The following is an 18,233-nucleotide window of genomic DNA, read 5'->3' as shown; positions in this document are numbered from 1 at the left end:
GGGTGCTGAGTGTGTCTGGAGCAGGAAACGATGCCACCCTGGTGTGGGCAGGGACACACCAAGCTGTTTGTGAAAGCTTCTCACAGCCCAGAGATAGTTTTTGGGAGGGTGTATCCTGTAGTCCTAAAGAAACACTGAAAGTGTAGCATCACTGGGAGCTACTTTTGGGAAGGGGAGATCATAGCTTTATGTTTTAAGATGTTCTTATTTTTTTCCTGTAGATCTGATCTTGAAAGTTGTAGGAATTCTTTGTTACATGTAAAGAACTGTGAAGGTCTCATTTATAATAATTGGTCTTATTTGTTTAGTTCTTTGATTATCATGTTAAAACATTTACCTAATAATATTAGTGGATTACATGGGATCCCCCTCAAACTGTCATCAGCAATCCTTGCAGAATAGTAATGTCTGTACATGGAACTGTCACTGATTATTTGCAGTCTGTTCCTACTGTAGGGATTTTATAGCATGTACCAGATGGCTTGGGTAATGGATTACTATTATTTTTTAGATAAATAAATAATCAAAGAAAGTGCTGTTGAGCTCCTGCTATGTCAGAAAATATGTGTAATGACCACCATTATCTTTTGTTGAGCCACTGAGCTCCAGGTTGAGTTGTAAGGGATAGGCAGCCTGTGGGGCAGATTTACCTATCTTCTAGGGTCTCTTTGTAGGGCCTTTGGGAGTTTAATCCTCTCCATGTGTTCTAATAACAAAGTAATTTGTCTCTCTCTTTATGAGACTCATTGCTTAATCTCCGTAGAAAAAAAAAAGCATTTTTGTTATTGAAATGGGCTCATTGAGGCAGCTGAATTGGAGGAAGTCACACAAATGTCCAGTGTCACATGGTTGCACTGTTTCTGGATGGTCTATTTTTAATAGGATTTCAAAAAAGCAAGAAGCGACAGTGAGGTTAACCACAGGTGGTGTCTCTGCTGTGCAGGAAAAGCAGTGTGCAGCTGGCAAGTCTGTGGGCCTGTGCCTGGATTAGGCTCTGCACCAGACCCTGGAGGAGTTTGGGGTGGCCTACAGGGACATTCACAGAATCTCAGAATGGGTCAGGTTGGAGGGGACCACAGTGGGACATCCGGTCCAACCTCCCTGCTCAGGCAGAGTCGTCCTAGAGCACATGGCACAGGATTGTGTCCAGATAGTTCTTGGAAACCTCCAGTGACGGGAAACTCCACACCCTCTCTGGGCAAACTGTTCCACTTGCACAATAGAGAAGTTTTTCCTCATATTCAGATGGAACTTCCTGTGCATCAGTTTCTGCCCACTGCCTTGTGTCCTAGAGATCGGCACCACCAAGAACAGCCTGGCTCCATCTTCTTGGCACAGATATGTATACACATCAATGCATAATAATATATTATATTCATATGTTAATTTATACACATTAATTGAATTCAGGTTTCATTCCTTGACAGCACAAAGCATACACAAAAGAAGTATTTAATTGTTTGAAGTTTTGCTTGCGTTACTGGAGACTTTGACACCTGCACATATATATGAGCATACTTACAGATGTGGCTGGTTTGAAAGGCATCTTGGCTGGAGGGAAGATGATGGATGCAGGTTTGCTTTATGCTGTCACACAGGAAGAGCTCCTCTGAGAAGAGTCAGTGATTTGTTTTATGCCTCTTGATTCAAGTCAGCTTACCTTGGTGTGCATGTAGAGACGAGCAGAGTCCTTTGCTTAGCTGTGTTTTCTTTCACAGGCTTGAAGGTGCAGAGGTTATCTCTGATCTAATTTTGTGCTCACTGTAGTGGAGCAGTGTTTACTCCTGCGTGTATTGAGCTTGACTCCGATAGTGAGTATTTGTACAGTTGGGCCCAGGGCCAAGAAGCGGCATTTGGGCAAGGCTTTTGTTCCTGATGCTTCATTAGCAAGCTACTCGAATGAGTTGAAGCAGCAGAATGCACCTTCTGCTTGTCTTCTCTGCTGCAGAAATAGCAAGGGAAGAACTTCCTACTTCCCATCAATAATAGGATGTTCTTGTTGCAGAAAATATGGAGTTAGGGTCAGAAATAATCCCATGGTTCTTGGAAATTTTCATCATGTCTGTGACGTTGACTTTTTCATCAAACTAAGTCTTTCTGCTTATTTTCATATACCATAACCCCACTCATGATATGCTACAGCAGATGTATCTTTTTGTTTTGGGGGTGATGCTTCTGGAAGTTTGATTGGTTTAAATCGGTATCAAAACTTTTAAGTACGTGGAAAAACATTAGGCATGAAATTAAACCTGTTCTCTAAAATTCATGTGAGACAGAGAAAAATTCAAGCTGTTTTGAATTCAAAGGCTCTTCATACAGCAGCTTTTTCCTTTTGTTGGCTTTACTTTTGAGCTGCATCCAGGGCAGTGAGTTGTGTGATTGGGTTGCTAAGGCCTTGTTTACCAACACTAATGGCAAGGCTTTTAGTGGCTTTCCTGGCAGAGAACAGCACTCACACGCCTGTGTGCCACCCTTTGCTTAGGACTGCATCATTTCCTCCTCGTTCTCAGGGTTGCTTGGCTTTGCTTAACTCTGGGTTTGCTTAAGCCTGATTCTGCAAAGATTTATCGTTATCCCATGTGAGTAATCATACATTGCTTAATTTTGTGCTTTGAAATCAAGCACATAAATCTGAAAGATCAAACCTTTTGTTCTCTATTTCTTCTTATTGCAGGGAAATAATTTTGCTGTCATATACATATGCTTGGAATAATTTGTGCAGGAAAACAAATTAAAACACCCTAAGTATGTCTCTTGTCAAGTTCTCTGTGGATAGCTCTGTGTTCTCAGTGTTGCAGCAAGTTAGGACCTGTCTACTTAAAACCCAGTTTTAATGTTTAATAGCTGTATTTTCAGGAGGAGCTTCCCCTTTGAGGACCCCTGCCATCTCATGTTGCCCCTCATCTTTTAGTTTAGGTCCATTTTTTCAGTTTGCTCCAGGCAGCAGCCTAACGTGCAACCCTGTGTGAGATGGATCACCTGGGCTGCCCAGCACTGCACAAACGTGAAAAGCACCATTATCAAGCTGATGATCTTGATGGTTTTGGGGTCTTCCTGTTCCTGGCAGTCCAGATCACAGCAGGAGCAGTACAGCTGCTTGCAGTTAGTTACAGTATTTAATAGTTTTGTTTCTATGTATTGGTCTGTTTATATTCAAATAAAATGTGAAGAAGAGATCAGTGCTGGCTAAACGGTTTGTATGTGGGGTTTTGTGTGTTTTGGTTCGGTTTCTCATTTGTTTTTAAAAAGAGGCTGAGTAGTTAGTGTGGTTGCATTAGAGAACTGCCTTTCTTGCTGAATTCTGGGCATTAAGCAGCTGGAATGTAGGCACAGGGAACATTAGGCACCAAAAATGAAATTTAAATACTTCAGTTCTACTGAATGTCTGTGGACTGCAGATACTGACCCAGCTTTTAATGTATGTGCAAATTCTAATGTTTATTTTGAAGAAGGTCCAGATGGATTACTTATGGAAGCATAGACCTTGTGCTTTACGCCTTCTGTTCTCCTTAGTGGCATGGATTTAATTTCTTTGGCCTGTTAGTCAGGGACAATAGCAAGAACTGTCACAGATCTTTCAATAGCTATGGAAGTACTCAAGGCTGGGGTAAAGCTTCTTAAAATGTTAAGGGAGAAGAAGGTGCAAACCTAACATCAAAAAGCAAGTATGAATGAGAAGTCACCATGCTGATGAATGGTTTGAGGGAGCAGCATGAAGATTAAACTGGAGGAGAATCAGTCAGGAATGCAGAATGCATCTGTGTTTTTGTGTGTGTCACCTCCGTGCTGTTTGGTGAAAGTTGTGGCTGTTTTCTGAACATCTTGAAAGCTGTTGCACTTCCCTCGTTGCTCATCGAGTCTCCATTTTTGCCATGTAACCCTGCTTCAGGTGTGGCTGTAGGTAAGGCTGCCAGGGTAATTCACATAGAATAGAAGCTGCCTCTAGCAATTAGTGAAAGTGGCTTGTTGAGTTTAACTCTTAGGAGACAGTGAGGATGATTGAGAGCAGACTCTTCCGGGCTATTTACTTACACTGTGGTCTGATGAGAGCCCTTCATCACTTGAAGATTAAATGTAAAGGCTAAAGCAGCATTGCTTTGAAGAGCTCTCATTCTGTGTTAACATGGGGCGAGATTTGACATGTGATTTGTTGTGTCATTTTCCAGGATTGTTGTATGGGTAGGTGTAAACTGCACATTTCTAGCTGGACAGTCCTAAATGTAGAAGAACAGAGACTTCTCAACAGAGTGACTTTCATACCCGTATGGTCTGTTTTTTGTAAATGGATATGAAAAATCATGAAGTCTTCCTCAATTACCAATGGTGTCTTTGAGTTCTTCCATTTGATTATCACAAGACAAGAGAATTTTGTGATTAGTTTGTGATTTACAGGAGGACACTCTTCCTCTTTGTAGAGACAGAGAAATAACCTAAAAATACTATGAGTCAGTCTAACAATGAGGGAATTCATTGCCCCAACATGGCTTGTCACACGTTACTCTCTGCAGACTCCATGGGTTATTCATAAGTATCTTTAAAGCAGATGACCTCAGTTGTTTTGCTGAGGAAACCAGAGAGAGAGGTTCCCAAGTTGCCTTATGAGTTAGTATACACCAAAACAAGATATATGGAAGTATATTCCATGGAGATTGAGCCTATTTTGCCTGGAAAGGAAACACCAACTGCCTCTGAAAGTGCTGAAAGTCGGTGTTACAGGAGATCTGGGACAGAAATAGATGTTTTAGACTATATGTATGTTAAAGTAAGTAGAATATGTTTGATTGTCTTCTTGGTTTTAACATAAGCATATAGGTCTGTATAGCCAAGCATATAATTGCTTATTACTATCATAATATTGTAGTATAATAGTTTATTAATAAAGGTTTATAGTAAGTAGAGTTTCGACTTATGATTTTGGAGATACATAAAGAAGAATTTTTCAAACATGCCAGACATTCATTTCATTGTTCAGGAGATTATCTCCCTTAGGAAAAAAAAGGACAAGAGGAGAAATATTTGCAGAAGTTGTTAGAATTTGATGTCAGAGTGCACTTCTTCCTTGTGACAGTCTTATGTATCGGAAGTGTAAAGGTGATATAAACCTTTTGCAAACAGTCAAACAGGTAACACTTGTAGAGAAGAGGAGTGGAGTAGTTTCTCTAAGGCTAGATATGGTATGATTGAAAGTATGCTTCAGCTTGTGTGAACGGCTTTAATTTCACTTCCCTCTCCAACACAGAGGTGTTTCCCATAACTTCCCATGCTAATCAAGGTTAGCATTGCACTGATGAAATGGGCTGGTACAGGCAGGACTTGCAGCCCCACTGCTCCTCTGCCCCATTCCACTGGGGGGACTGGTGAGGGCAGGGCTGGACATCCCACGGGAAGAAATGCAGCTGCTCTCGCTGGAGAGTTTCCGGTGACACCGTGGCTGTTAACCCCAGTTCTGCTTTCACAGCTTCCCCCAGTTCTTGTGGAGAGTCCCGGAGGGAGGTTTATCTCTGCTCGCTGGTTTTGAGTTTGAGCTTGCCCAGGTCATTCGTACCAGGTCATTCTGGTTTCCTGGTGTGGGGACTTACTGTTAATTACTGTTAATTTCCCATGAAAAAATGGTGAAACTAAATACAGCTTCATTAGATGTGCTTCAGTGGAGTCAGGTTGCTGTTTTAATATGGCAGAAGGGTGTCTGTGGTGTGGACTGGACCATAATACAGTCTGGGTTTGCTAAGTAAAACTAGTTTTCCCTGAATAACTCAAGCTAAGTCAATTAAACTCCATTTTAATGATGAAGCTACATGTCAGCCTGGGGCTTCTGTGTTGGTCTATCGAAAAATACTCAGTTAATCTTTGATATTTAAAACCTCAATTTGGTGTTTTGCTTTAAATGTGACTTTTCTGGGGGGCTAGGATTAAGTAAATGCAAGGGAGTGCTGTTGGACATGAGCTCAACTTTACCGAAAAAGACTCGGAGAAGTACAGCCTTATCTGCTATCAAAGTTTGTGTCGAATATATTTCCTTTTTAACTTTCAAATTAAACCTTCACAGTTAAGTCAGCAATTGTCCATGCTCCAGATGTTTTACAGATATGAGAAAATGTAGCCTCATTTCACTTCTGTGGGCTAGGTGATCAGTTATGGCTCCGCCACTTCCTCAGTAACTCATTGTTTCAAACTCCCTTGCTGTAGCACGGCATGGTGCATCTGTCTGATCAATACAGCCCTTTATTTTCCCTTCCTGCCTAAGCAAGTTGTAGATACACCAGATAATCTCATGGCAGCGATGCAGATGGCTCAGTGGTGAAGCAGAGACACTGAGACTAAAGAGAGCACTTCCTCCTTGTGTGTGTGTGAGCCCAGGATGGACTCCCAGCTGCAGCCAGAGCTATGGGCCTGTTCCACCCACGAGCAAAACCAGGGCTGTGCCCTGAAAAATATGAGGGTCTGGGCTGAATTTGTACCAGGGTCTGGAAACAATACTTATTTATGCATTTAGGTAATTATGCTGTGAAGTCTGTGTTATGACTTACATCATCTCAGTGTTTCCTTTTGTTTCAATTGCCCTTAAAAGTGTTTGTGTTCTTGAATCTTAAATTTGGGCCCCCATGAATTTAATCATAACATTGAGTATTTTTGTTTGTGTGTGTGCATTCCTTAAGTGTATAGACTTTTTAAAAAATTTTAAATTGGAGAATTTTCATAATATACTGTCGGCATTCACTCTAAGCACACAAACATGAAATCATGTATCCTTTTCCTAATAATCTTTCTTTGGTGCAATGTGTCTCATTAGCTTAATATTCAGGGGAACTGCAGTTTTTTCATTTGCCCTTAAATTTTTGTGGGCACTCTTCTACAACTCTTGTAACATGTTTTTCAGGTTGCATGAATTTTGAGTTTTAAGGAAGACTTATAATTAACTTCTTTTTGAAATCATAGCATGTAATTCGGCTTTGGCCTTCCTTTTGGTGGTATGGATCGAAATGCACTACAGCAGATGCCTCTCTCTGTGGATATGACCCCAAATGAAGTTTTACATGAGTCAGAATATTTTCCTGTCACTCTGCCTGGGGTAGGCGTCACTCTGCTGCTCAATGTTTTTGCAGATCTTATTGTGGTTATTCAGCTGTTTTGTGTCTCAAGCGGTGACCAAGACATTGGTGGGTTTGGTGTAGCTGTAATTGCCTTATTTTTCAAAGATCTTGCAGAGCCGCGTTCATTCCTTTGATAGGTCTAGAAACCAAAACTGTTTCAAACACAAAATTTTCTTCAGCGTTGATATTTCTGTGAATATTTTTTTTTAATCCTGTTTACTTTAAAAGAGCTTTTTTTTTTTTGAGGAGTTTACTGAATTAAATGAGAACAGCACAGTGCAGGAAGTAAGACAGCAGCACTGCTGTTTCACTGAGGGTTTATGGTGGGTTATTACGCTGCAGGTTTGCTGATGACTGGTGGAATATGAGGAGTCCTGTGGGCAGATGGGGCAGGTGGGGAGCCACAGGTCAGTGGTGCAGGAGCATCAGTCCTTGTCCTCGTAATGGTGGCAGGGATGTAGGGAAAGACGTGGCTGCGCTTCCCTTGTAACAGACTGGCCAGGCCACTTCGTGAAACATGTTTCCTTTTTCTGTCATTGAGCGTACACAGCCTTGACTGAGCCCTGTCAGAAGCATCAGGTAGGCAAATTCATGGTGTGCCCAGGCAGTGGGTGGTGGCTTCCCACCCCTGCCCAGTGGTTTCAGCTGCGAGTGCTACTGGCATCATGTGCTGAGTAAGTCACGGAGTGCAGGATGTAACCGTGGCCGCTGGCTGAGTGGCTGCTTGGGGAGGGTGGAGAAGAGCCCGTGAAAGGGGATCTGTGAAATACAACAGGAGCTAACAAGTGCTGTTCTCGTATGCAGCAGCTTAGGGGGGTGAATGGGCAGTATTTTGATAGCTAAAGTATTGTCTGGGTTAATAACAGCTGATTATAAACCACATCTGTCTCCCTCTGTGTGACATTTTGAAGAGAAGGTCAAGTACAATCAACATAAAATGTAGAAAGCAATGTTTTTAAAGATGAAGTAAATTCACAACTTTTAAACATTTCATGTGTTTTAGCTCCTTACAAATGTTTCTTATGAAAATCGTATCAATTACAACCTCGGAATATAACTGTTCTTTGATAGATTTGATAGTTTAAAGCAAAACACTGAGTTTTTTGACCTGGATGTCAGGCCCAGTGTGTAGGTTTGCTGGGTGACAATTTTCTCTGAATTTCAGTGCAAAGGTTGCTAGTAATTGTAATATTTAAAGAAATATAAAAATATACATTTCTGTTTGCTGATCAAATTTGTCTGCATGTGTATAGATATCCTGTGTTTGGGATTTAAGGTTTTTTGCATCAATTTGAAGTAAGGTGAAGTTTCAGGTAGATGTAAGTCAATGGACATTTTTCCAGTGACTGAAGATGCAGATCTTGCTGCAGTGATTCCGTGTGGGATGCTGGTAGTTTTTGACCGTACCTTGTACATTCAAGGGATGTTTGGCAAATGACATACAAGTTGCTTTTGTTGCTGCAAGTCCCCAGGCCCTAAATACAAAGAATGCCTTATAAAAATGCTTAAAAGAAGGAAAGAAAGGAGGGGGAAAAAAAAAGCTTTTTATGTCTTTATGATTCAAATGTAGTGGATATTTATAGGGTAGATGAAGTGCTCAAGTACAACAGATTTTTTTTTTTTCATTGAGCTGTGATTCAAGGAGTTTCCTCTTGCGTGGTGAAGGATGCAGTGCCTTACCTGCCTAACCATGAGCACTGCGGGTGCTGTGACCCAAATGTGCAAACCCAGTGTCAGTGGTATGCAAACTCACAGTGGTGGTGTCTTAGGGGGTAGCTCGGAGCCTGGGTCACTGCTGTCCCCTGGATGCTGTTTGGCTGGTCAGGGAATTCCCATGAGACAGAGTAACACTGGGCTTTTGATCTTCCTATTAGGTGGACTAACTGTGTGAGATTGTTTCTCAGTTAAAACATTAATACAAATTGTCACTTACATTTCCCTGCCTATATATCATGATTGAATGTCTTTTTAAATTAATGCTTTCCAAATATCAGGCCTTAAACTGTACAAAAGGTCTATAAATGGCTGTTGCTGAGCAACAAGACAGAAAATGCACTCCATGCCCAAAGAGTGCTATTGCCTTTAAGAAAATCGATAATTTCTTCTTGGATTTTTTTCCAAATATTAATGATTCTGTTTCCCTCGGGCCATAAGAAGAATTGAGATGGGTTGGTCAGAGGTTTTGCAGCAGCCCACTTGTCATGAAGATACTCTGCTTTCCAGTCCTCCCTGGTCACCTGGCATTTTTATGAAAGGCGAGTAAAGTCCTGTGTGTCTTTGCAGAGTGCAGCCACTTTGTTAACAGGGGTGCAGTGTGTCCTTGGGACTGCCCATGTGTCACAGGATGGCACAAATTTTAATGGTTTCAGCAGTGGAAGAAGCAGGACTTCCTCCCACCTCCTGTGTGAGTGATCATGATCCCTTTGTAGGAGATCCAGGTTGGTCAAGTTATGACTTGTGTTTGACTGTTACTCACCTGGCCGTCCATCTGCTTATTTTGATACTATAAAAGCTAAACTTTGCTGTTTCAGGTGTTTCCAGGCTCAGTATTGTCATCCTTGGCAGTGGCACTGTGAACCAGGCATAGGGGAAACTATAAAGCTGAAAGGAAATTATTCTAATAGCATCAGATTGTGTGGTCAGAGCAAGCCTGTCAACTCTGACGACTTTGTGCTCTGTTTTGTTGTTATGACTTACTGGCAGAGATACTTTTCTTTTACCAGCTTAATAATGCAACCAGCTCTGTCCAGGTGGCCATGTTCAGTCAGCAACAGATTCACACTGAATGATTTTGGTGAAATTTGGCTTTGACTTTCACCAGCTGTTGCTGTTCCATTGGCTCCTTCAGCTCCTGCTGCCAGAATTGATCTCTTTGATCCGGTATCTCTTTGATCCAGACATGAATGAACTGCTTTATTCCTACCCAAAACCAAGGTCATTCTTGAAAGCAAAGGGGGCAATGTCCCTTGTATTTTTTTCATGGTGAAAGACTGTGGTTATTGAGGCTGTCTGTAAATAAAAAAAGAGATGATCTCTGCTGGAGTGAAAATTGTACAATTTCATTTGTATGGGTAGATCTCACTGAGAAACCAGGGACAATTTTCTGTGAGCTGAAATTTCCTTTTTCGTTCTAGAATGTTGATCATTTCATGAACTCTTTCAACTCTTACCCAAAGAGCAGTTAAGCTGGAAACATAGCTATATCTCCTCCTTCTGTGTCTGTGATGATGCAAGGGAAGTAGAAAACTATTTGACTGCTGAAGTGACTGCTGAGCTGCTTGCATTGCTAATTCAGTTCTGTCAGCAATGTCAATTAGTACTTCAAGAGGTTAATATCTCAGAAGAGAGGCTTTGTGAGTCATATGGTCTCATTTGATAGATAATTATTATAGTCTGCTGATTTCTTCATGTGATCTAAGAAGAAATCATGAGGTATGACAGAATGCTGTGTTTTCCTATTATGTTTTCTTATTATATAAAATTGTAATAATCCAGCCAATCTTCTGACCCACCAGTAAAACATGAAAACTTCTGTTTCTTCTCTGCTGTGAACTCTATTTTAGAGTCTTTCTGTAGATATCAATAAACTGTTGGCTTTCAGCAGCCCACTTGACCTTCCTTGGACAATGTATGGTGCTCCACACTTCCATGGGATTTTGGAAATATTGGGGTTTTTTACATTAATTGGATGAGGCTGGAAGAGAGTCTAGGCAGGAAACTGAGATTTGAAATAGTCCTGTCACTATGCATTTAATTATTTGTTTTCCTTCTGAATTCAAGGGCATCTCATCTGTTTACCCTTAATATTTTCACTCTGACTTTTAAACTATTTTAGATTAAGGAATGGTCCTTTGAAGGCTGGGCTGGAAATATACCTTTGTCATAGGGTGGAAGGATGTGCTGCATGTCCTTCCCATGCCTCTTTCAGTCCTACATTTCCAGTGAGGAGAGGAAGAAGTCATCAGTGGTGAGCCAGAATCACACTCACAGAGAAAGGACAACATTATTATCTGGATAGCAAAGCTAAATTTATTTGAGCCAAACCAATACTGAAATATAAAGTGCAAGTGACACTATTGATAAGCTTGGGCTGACATGAAAGGTAGCAATACTTATGTAAAGTTTAATTTCACTACCTTTCCTTGAGTAAATCATACTTGTATCTCCCCTATCAGATGTTTTATTCAAAATTTGCCTTGAACTGCCATAACGAGTAATGTATTCATGGATCATAATCAGGCACAATTACACTAACGTTCATTTGATTCTTGCTGTAACTTTTATTGTCATTTCAGTGCTAGAATTTTAGACATTATTGTCATTTTTAGACTAGAACTTCCTTTTTAGAAGGCTGATTTGTGTCAGTGTCTCTAGAAGTTTGTCTTATTTTAGTCTTATTTTAACGTTGTCATAAACATGGTTTTATATACTAGTAAATAAAGAGGGATGAATAGCAGATACCAGAGTAAGATATTTCCTAAGAGAGAGGCCCTTGGTCCTGTTTCCACCAGTGGTGGTGCTTTGTTTAACTCTATAGGGTTGAATCCCACTACAGGCTAGGCAGCAATGGGATTTTAGTGTCAACTGATTATATAAAAGATAGCATGAAAATCTGATTTTGCTAATCATTCTGCTAAATTAACAAGGTGAAAATGTTGTGAAATGACTCAGTGCTTGTAATTAGGAACATCTCTCTCTTTCCTCCCACCCGTTCTTTTTACCAGGTGTTTTCTTTGGCAGGGATTTAAGGCTAGGCACTGATGCTAGAGATGAAAAGCTACAGCCTAGTGCTCATAGGATGACTTTAATGTCTGTAGGGTTATGTCATGTGGAAGGTTCAGCTGTCTGTAGTAACCCAGTTTCTATGGTGATCTGTTTTCTGCTTTCTCTTTCCCTTCTCTAGACAGTAGAAAATGTACAGTTTCAGCTGAATAAATTAAAGGTGCCTATTTCATGGTGCCACAGATCACACAGTTAGAAACTGCTACGCAGCATTTGCTGCCTCAAGTTAAACAGCATTTGTGTCTTACAGGCTGCTCCTTTTTCACATCAGGAAACGTTTCTTTGTGTAGCCTAGAGGAAACCAGCCTGCTGATCTGTTTTGCTAGACAGCAATTAAATGCTTTCCTCTTTTCGTGTTACATTTGCTTTGCTTTCTGTTAATTCCTTGGAAGGAATATCCCATCAGAAATATTGGGGATGGGGAAATTTCTGCTACAGCTTGGGAGTAGAACCTGGTCAAAGTGTGGTATGCATTCAGTCTTCAGCTGTGTCTGATGCTGTAGCATCTTTGTGTTAAACTAAAAAAACTTCCCTGATTTCTGGCAGGGTTTCGATTTTTTGGATTTTGTTTTGTTGTGTTTTGGATCTTTTTTAGTAATAGAGAGTTCTCTGAGCAGGTACATTGTGGTATGTTTGGATGTATGGAGTTTATGAAATACTGATTTTATGATTTGAAATTATGATACGAAATTGTGAATTGAAATTATTATTATTATATGAAATAATGAGTTTATGATTTATGAAGTTTTATAGGGAATCCTTTGTTTAAAAACCAAGCAGAAAGGAAAGAAAACATTCCTCCTGAGCACTTGAATGCTGCATCTCTGTCATCAAGTGCTGGTTAATTGTTTTGGAACTGTTCTGTAGTTCCTGTGGGTTTGTACTTGCATTGCACATACACTTGTTAGCACACACCTTTGTTTCAGCTCAAACAAGGTTTCTTACCTTGTGAATTGTGGACACAGGATTGAAAACAACCAATCCCAAGTGCCCAAATCATGGCTTCTGCTGCTGCTTTCCTCCGTTGTTGTCATATACAATGCTCTGTGAATGGCAGCAGCATGTACTGAAGAATTGTTTTGGGGTATCTTTCATTTTTCAAATAATTTGTCAATATTTTGGGGAGTGAGGAAAAGTGTATGTAAATACTGAAGTAGTGTGGCACTTTTGTACTGAAAACACTAACAAATAGGTATGAAACTAATAAAGGTCAAAGAAAAAAATAAGCCACACAACCACAAGTTTATTACAAGGAGAAAAGTTTCTTGTATTTGTATAAAGTACATTCTTAGGGCTGTCAAACATCCAATGAAGATGATGAAGAAAGAGCAGGTGTGGGAGCGTGACATATTGTGTAATGGGAACAATGAAAGTGAATTTTTATTTACTTAGTTCATTATCTGTCTCAGTAGAGAGAATTGATTTATGTGTGGCTTAAGCTTCTCAGGAGTTTGGGAGCTTTCAGCAGCACTGCTTTAAAGGCTGCCATGTGTTAAGGGTAGAAGCAGCACGTTTTGTGTTGGGTTGTTAAGGGTAAAAGCAACACATTTTGTCGTGTATTGTCTTGCAACAGGAAAGCAATCTGAAGTTTGGCATGCAATCTTGCAGAAAATCCCTAACAGAAAAAAGCAGTTTGTAATTTTCAGTAGTGGGAAAACTGGGTTAATAAGAGGGGAAAAAAAACCCTTCAGCATTCTTTGAGGCGGAGGATGCCATACAAAAATAAATTGTGTAAGATTAGGTGGTGAAGCTGTATGACCAAATGCAGTTTTCTCTGCCATGAAATGCCGTGCTTTGACAAATACAATGTAGTTATTTTGAAATAATTTAGTGGGTTGAGAATGTTTTGCAATGAGGTGAGAGTGACTATACCTCTAAAGCCAAGAACCTGTTTTGTTTGCAAAGGTGGTGGGTGTGGGGTGATCTCAGTGCTCTCTAGGCATTTAAGTTCAGAAGCTTTATTACATTAAAAGTGTCACAGCCTTTTCCTTGTGTTACTCAAGAGCTGTTTTCATTTGTGTGGTTTTGCATGTACATGCAACTGTATAAGTAACTAGATGGTTTCCATACACCTTTAATTCATTCTTGAATATGAGATAACCATTATATCTTCACTCATTCAAAAATATGAATATTCTTTCTGTTTTTGAAAACAAGTCATATGTTTGTACTGGGTTACTTTTATGAATAAAGTTTCATTGAAAATGGCCATTAATGGGAATCTTGTTTGCTGTGGTGTTTTTTCTACTGTTTGGAGGCTTTTTCAACCAAATATTTTCAGTTTTTTTCCTTTGGCATCCCAGATATAAACCATTTTAAGCTTGCTCTATTTGTAACTACAAAGGAAAGAGCTTTAAATCTCTCTGAAAACACTGGTTTTTTTCTTTGTAGATTTTCAGCATTGAATGTGTATCTTGGAACACTTTCTGCATGGAAAATGCATTTTTCTCTCTGTGTAGGCAATAAAATGGAGCTTGTGTAGCCTTTTATCAGTAGAACAACTTACTCACCTCAGATGTACTAATTAACTTTTCTTGCTTAAGGGTCTGTCTGTTAAACATGTATTTAAAAAAGAAAAAAAAACCAGTTTTGTTGTCCTTTATATTGATGATTTAACTATAGTGCAACAAAAACTCACTGATCTTTTGCTGTTATTGTTGTATTGCAGTATGCCAGGGTTTGGATCCCTGATCCAGAGGAGGTCTGGAAGTCAGCAGAACTTCTCAAAGATTATAAACCTGGAGATAAAGTCCTCCAGCTTCGACTTGAAGAAGGCAAGGTAGGTCTGTGTGTTGTTTGTAGGTTGATTGTTCTTGTTCTCAACCAGAGACTGATGCACCTAATGCAGGAAGCTTTACTGTCAAAATATATCTGGTTTTAGGTGTGTGCAATTAGTCTTGTCCACTCACTTCCTGTAGCCTTTTGGTGTGCTGAATTTTACTGTTTAGTTACAAAAATCAATTTTGCCTTATTTTTAAAGTAAATTTAAAAATAGTTGCTTCTATCCACTCTCTTATGTTCAATCACATCACCTTTTTCTACTTATGCCATCAAAGCTATAACCCTGGTTTGATGTTCCAGGGAGAACAGTGTTGCTAGGAGAACAGTGGTGCAGGGAAGGAACAGTGACTTTTAGGTGGAGCATAACCATCAGAAAATGAATAAAGATAAAAAGGGCAAGGATTAAGGGCATTGCAAAAATGATGCTGTGTGCTGTGCTGAGAAATGGTGACATGTCTACAAGAAGCTCACATCCTTCTAGTTGGATTTTGTCATGGCAGTAGCAGGTAAATAAAGTGATTTTAGACCTAGAGACAGATGCAGTTAAAACATCTGTGTTAGAGATTAATTTGTATCTGCAAAAACTGTAAGTAGCATTTTTTTTCCATTTTTGCATTCTTCACGGCGTTCTGCCAGTGTTCTTGTGTTGTGTTAGTGTGTATGAAGCTGGCTATAGGTTGGTGGGAGTCTGCTTCCCCTGCCTGTTCTGCTCAAGAGGAAAATAATAGGGGAAAACTGGTCAGATTTATGATACAGTGTATTTTGGTTTATTTAATAAAAAGGTATGGCAGCAAAAGCATGGCGTTTGCTTAAGTAATAGTTTAGAAAGATGGCATCTCTATACGGTTGCACATTGTACATGTAGAAAACCCTTTGAGAAAATTTTAAATGACATTTTTTGAGAAAGAACAGCTTAATCAAATAACCAGAAAATTTAAATCTTGCATTGTGTTTCTGTAACTTGGGCATGTTTTGCTGGGAAGAACGGCTGGAGGGACTGAATTAGAAACGGAAATAGCAGCTCTTTCAGCAAGTGTCTCCAATTGATTTTCAGGACCTAGAATATTGCCTAGATCCGAAGACAAAGGAACTCCCTCCCTTGCGAAACCCTGACATACTTGTTGGTGAAAATGACCTCACAGCGCTCAGTTATCTCCACGAACCTGCCGTTCTGCACAACCTCAAAGTTCGATTTATAGACTCTAAGCTCATCTATACCTATTGTGGCAAGTACTGTCTTTTCATACCATCATCTTTACAGAGAATGCCCTAGACAGGAAGAGGAGAGTAGTTTGTTGATATGTCTGCCTTTAACTTAAAATCGTTTAATGATAGGGCATGTTGGGCTGTTCTTAGGAAAACCCCCATGTTTGTGGTCACGTCGGCTTGAGAATATTAAGGTTCAGAGAAAACTGACTTCACTGTGTGTTCCTCTAGCTTCCCAAGGGACTCTGTTTGTAAAATGTATATTCAGCAATTTTAGCTTGCCAGTAGGATTCCTGTCTGGTTGGTGTTCCCCTTAGGATTGCTTAGGTCAGCATGGGCTGGAGGAGGGGCCTCACAGGGTGCAGATAGATGATGCCTTGGTGGTTGGTGAATTTGTTGCCCAGCTATAACCTCTGTTCCTCCATCTCTGTTGGAAGATATCTGTTGGAAGGTAACAGTTCCTGAGGCAGTGCTTGTCCTATCACAGTTACAATCGATTTTGGTTTTAAAAGTACTGTTTAACTCACAGTAGAGGTTACCCAAACTTGTAATTGCCTGTGGTACTTTCAGATGGCCAGAATGGGGAAAAGTTACTTTAATGATCACTTTTATCATAAGTGCAAAATTGTAACTGAGTGGTCTATTTTAAAGCACTGTGAGGTAGTTTAGCCTCAAAATTTAGACTTGATGCTTCTGAGATTTTTTTCTCTGTGTGCATATGTTTCTTTTAAATCTCAGTGTTTAGACAAAACACATTGCTGGCTTTTAATATAATCTTTCAGTATACCTAAACTTTGCAATTTTTTTAAATATTTCTCTAGTTTATCTGTACTTCTGACATCTGTTATAGCTCCACCCATGGTGATGGGTATGGAGAGCTATGACAAGCAGCACGTTAAACATGTTGTGACAGACAGACTGCAGGCATTAACATCCTGCTGCATTTTGCTCACTCCGGCTGTTCCTAATCTGCAGATTCTCGGCAGAGTGCATCTGTTCCCAGTCCTGCTCTCAGCAGTGGCCAGATCACAGAGGACTGGATCAGACTTTGCCACCCCCTACTTGCAGCCAGACTTCACTCCTGTAGGAGTGGGAGATGACTCATACCACATCTCATCCCATCATGCAGTCAGAGCGCAGAATAATTTAGGTTGGAGGAGACCTCTGGAAGTCTTCAGTGAAGCTCCCTGCTTAAAACAGGTCTGACCAGATCAGGTTGCTCAGGGCTTGGACCAGTCAAAGTATCAGAGTATTGGAGTATCACCAGTGATGGCTGGAGATACACCATAGCCTCTCTGGGCAGCCCCTGCTGAGTGTGCGTGTTGTGGTCCCAGCCCTGGGAAACCACCTCAGTTCCCCCAGTGGAGACATCATCTGTGTTTCTCTCCCTAGTGCCCCCATGGCAAAGCTCTTCTGTGAAAGGGCTTTTGTGCAACTGGAGTCTCATGGCCTGAGCTTGCAAGGGGTTTTCAGTCTCAGTTTGGTGGTCTCATGCCTGCTAAGCACCACCATAGCCCTCCCATCAGACAGCCTGCCCAGACTGTGTTCCGGCTGCTCTGTGTTTGGCAGCATTTGAAAGGCTTTCAGAAGGAATGTGCTGTCTGCTAGTTGTGTTTCGCTGTGTTTGGGAAAACATGAAAACAGCACGTTTCATGTTTTCCCCAGTGCAGCTGTAGTGGTGTTTTTGGCTGGTTTTGTCATTTCTCATGGAGCTGGAAGGCCTTTAGCTCTTCAAGGATGGGTCTGCCAGAGGGCCTGGGATGGTGGAGCTTGGTCAGCTGGTTTGCTTCCAAGCAAGACTCAAATGATTCTGGGAGCTACATGTGGGTTTATCAGAAACGTGTGGATCCAGTGGGGTGGGAGTTCCTGGTGGTCAAGGAGAAGGCTGTGATGGAGGTTCAGCCCTGCTGAACAGTGTGCTGTGGATTTATTCTCTTGGGATGTAGGAAGTGTATGTTATCTTATAAACTAAGGAAAACAGAGTTGGCATGCCAGCCTTTAAAAACCTGATCCTTTGGCCACAGACATCCACCTTGCAAACTTCTCCATCAGTTTCCAGCGTGAGTAGAGGTTACTTCCCCTCTACAAAGATTATTGCCTTAGAGCTCTGCCTGCAGGAGGGACTGCATTTGCCTCCTTAATCTCACTCACACATTAGCCAGGTTAGTTTAAATACCCCGTGAAGGTGGTTTCAGCTAACACAGCTGATGTAGCCCAAAGGAAATTAAAACCACTTCAATCCACCAGGAGAATCAGGGTAACATTATTCTCAACCAGCAGAACTAGAACTGAAATGCATGGATGGATGGATGGATGTCCAAGGCCCTAGAAATGAATTCAACCATGCTGTCTTAGTGTAATATGTCAAATTGA

The 18,233-nt window shown here is 40.7% G+C and overlaps 1 protein-coding gene across 7 annotated transcripts in view; it reads left to right on the top strand.

The window, feature by feature from the left end:
• Positions 1 to 18,233, top strand: part of MYO5A (myosin VA) — a 98,334-nt gene that overhangs the window by 5,064 nt on the left and 75,037 nt on the right. For all 7 annotated transcript variants that reach the window (XM_027732098.2, XM_027732095.2, XM_039390028.1 and 4 more), the window contains exons 2-3: positions 14,542 to 14,652; positions 15,709 to 15,880. In XM_027732098.2, the coding sequence (XP_027587899.2) occupies positions 14,542 to 14,652; positions 15,709 to 15,880 (283 nt within the window). The remainder of the gene's footprint in view (positions 1 to 14,541; positions 14,653 to 15,708; positions 15,881 to 18,233) is intronic.

This window comes from Pipra filicauda, unplaced genomic scaffold (assembly GCF_003945595.2).
Source record: "Pipra filicauda isolate LSUMZ 115617 unplaced genomic scaffold, ASM394559v2 scaffold7_size6619720_pilon, whole genome shotgun sequence".
NCBI lineage: Eukaryota > Metazoa > Chordata > Aves > Passeriformes > Pipridae > Pipra > Pipra filicauda.
The sequence above is the reverse complement of the archived record's forward strand: the minus strand, read 5'-3'. Positions and strand labels throughout refer to the sequence as shown.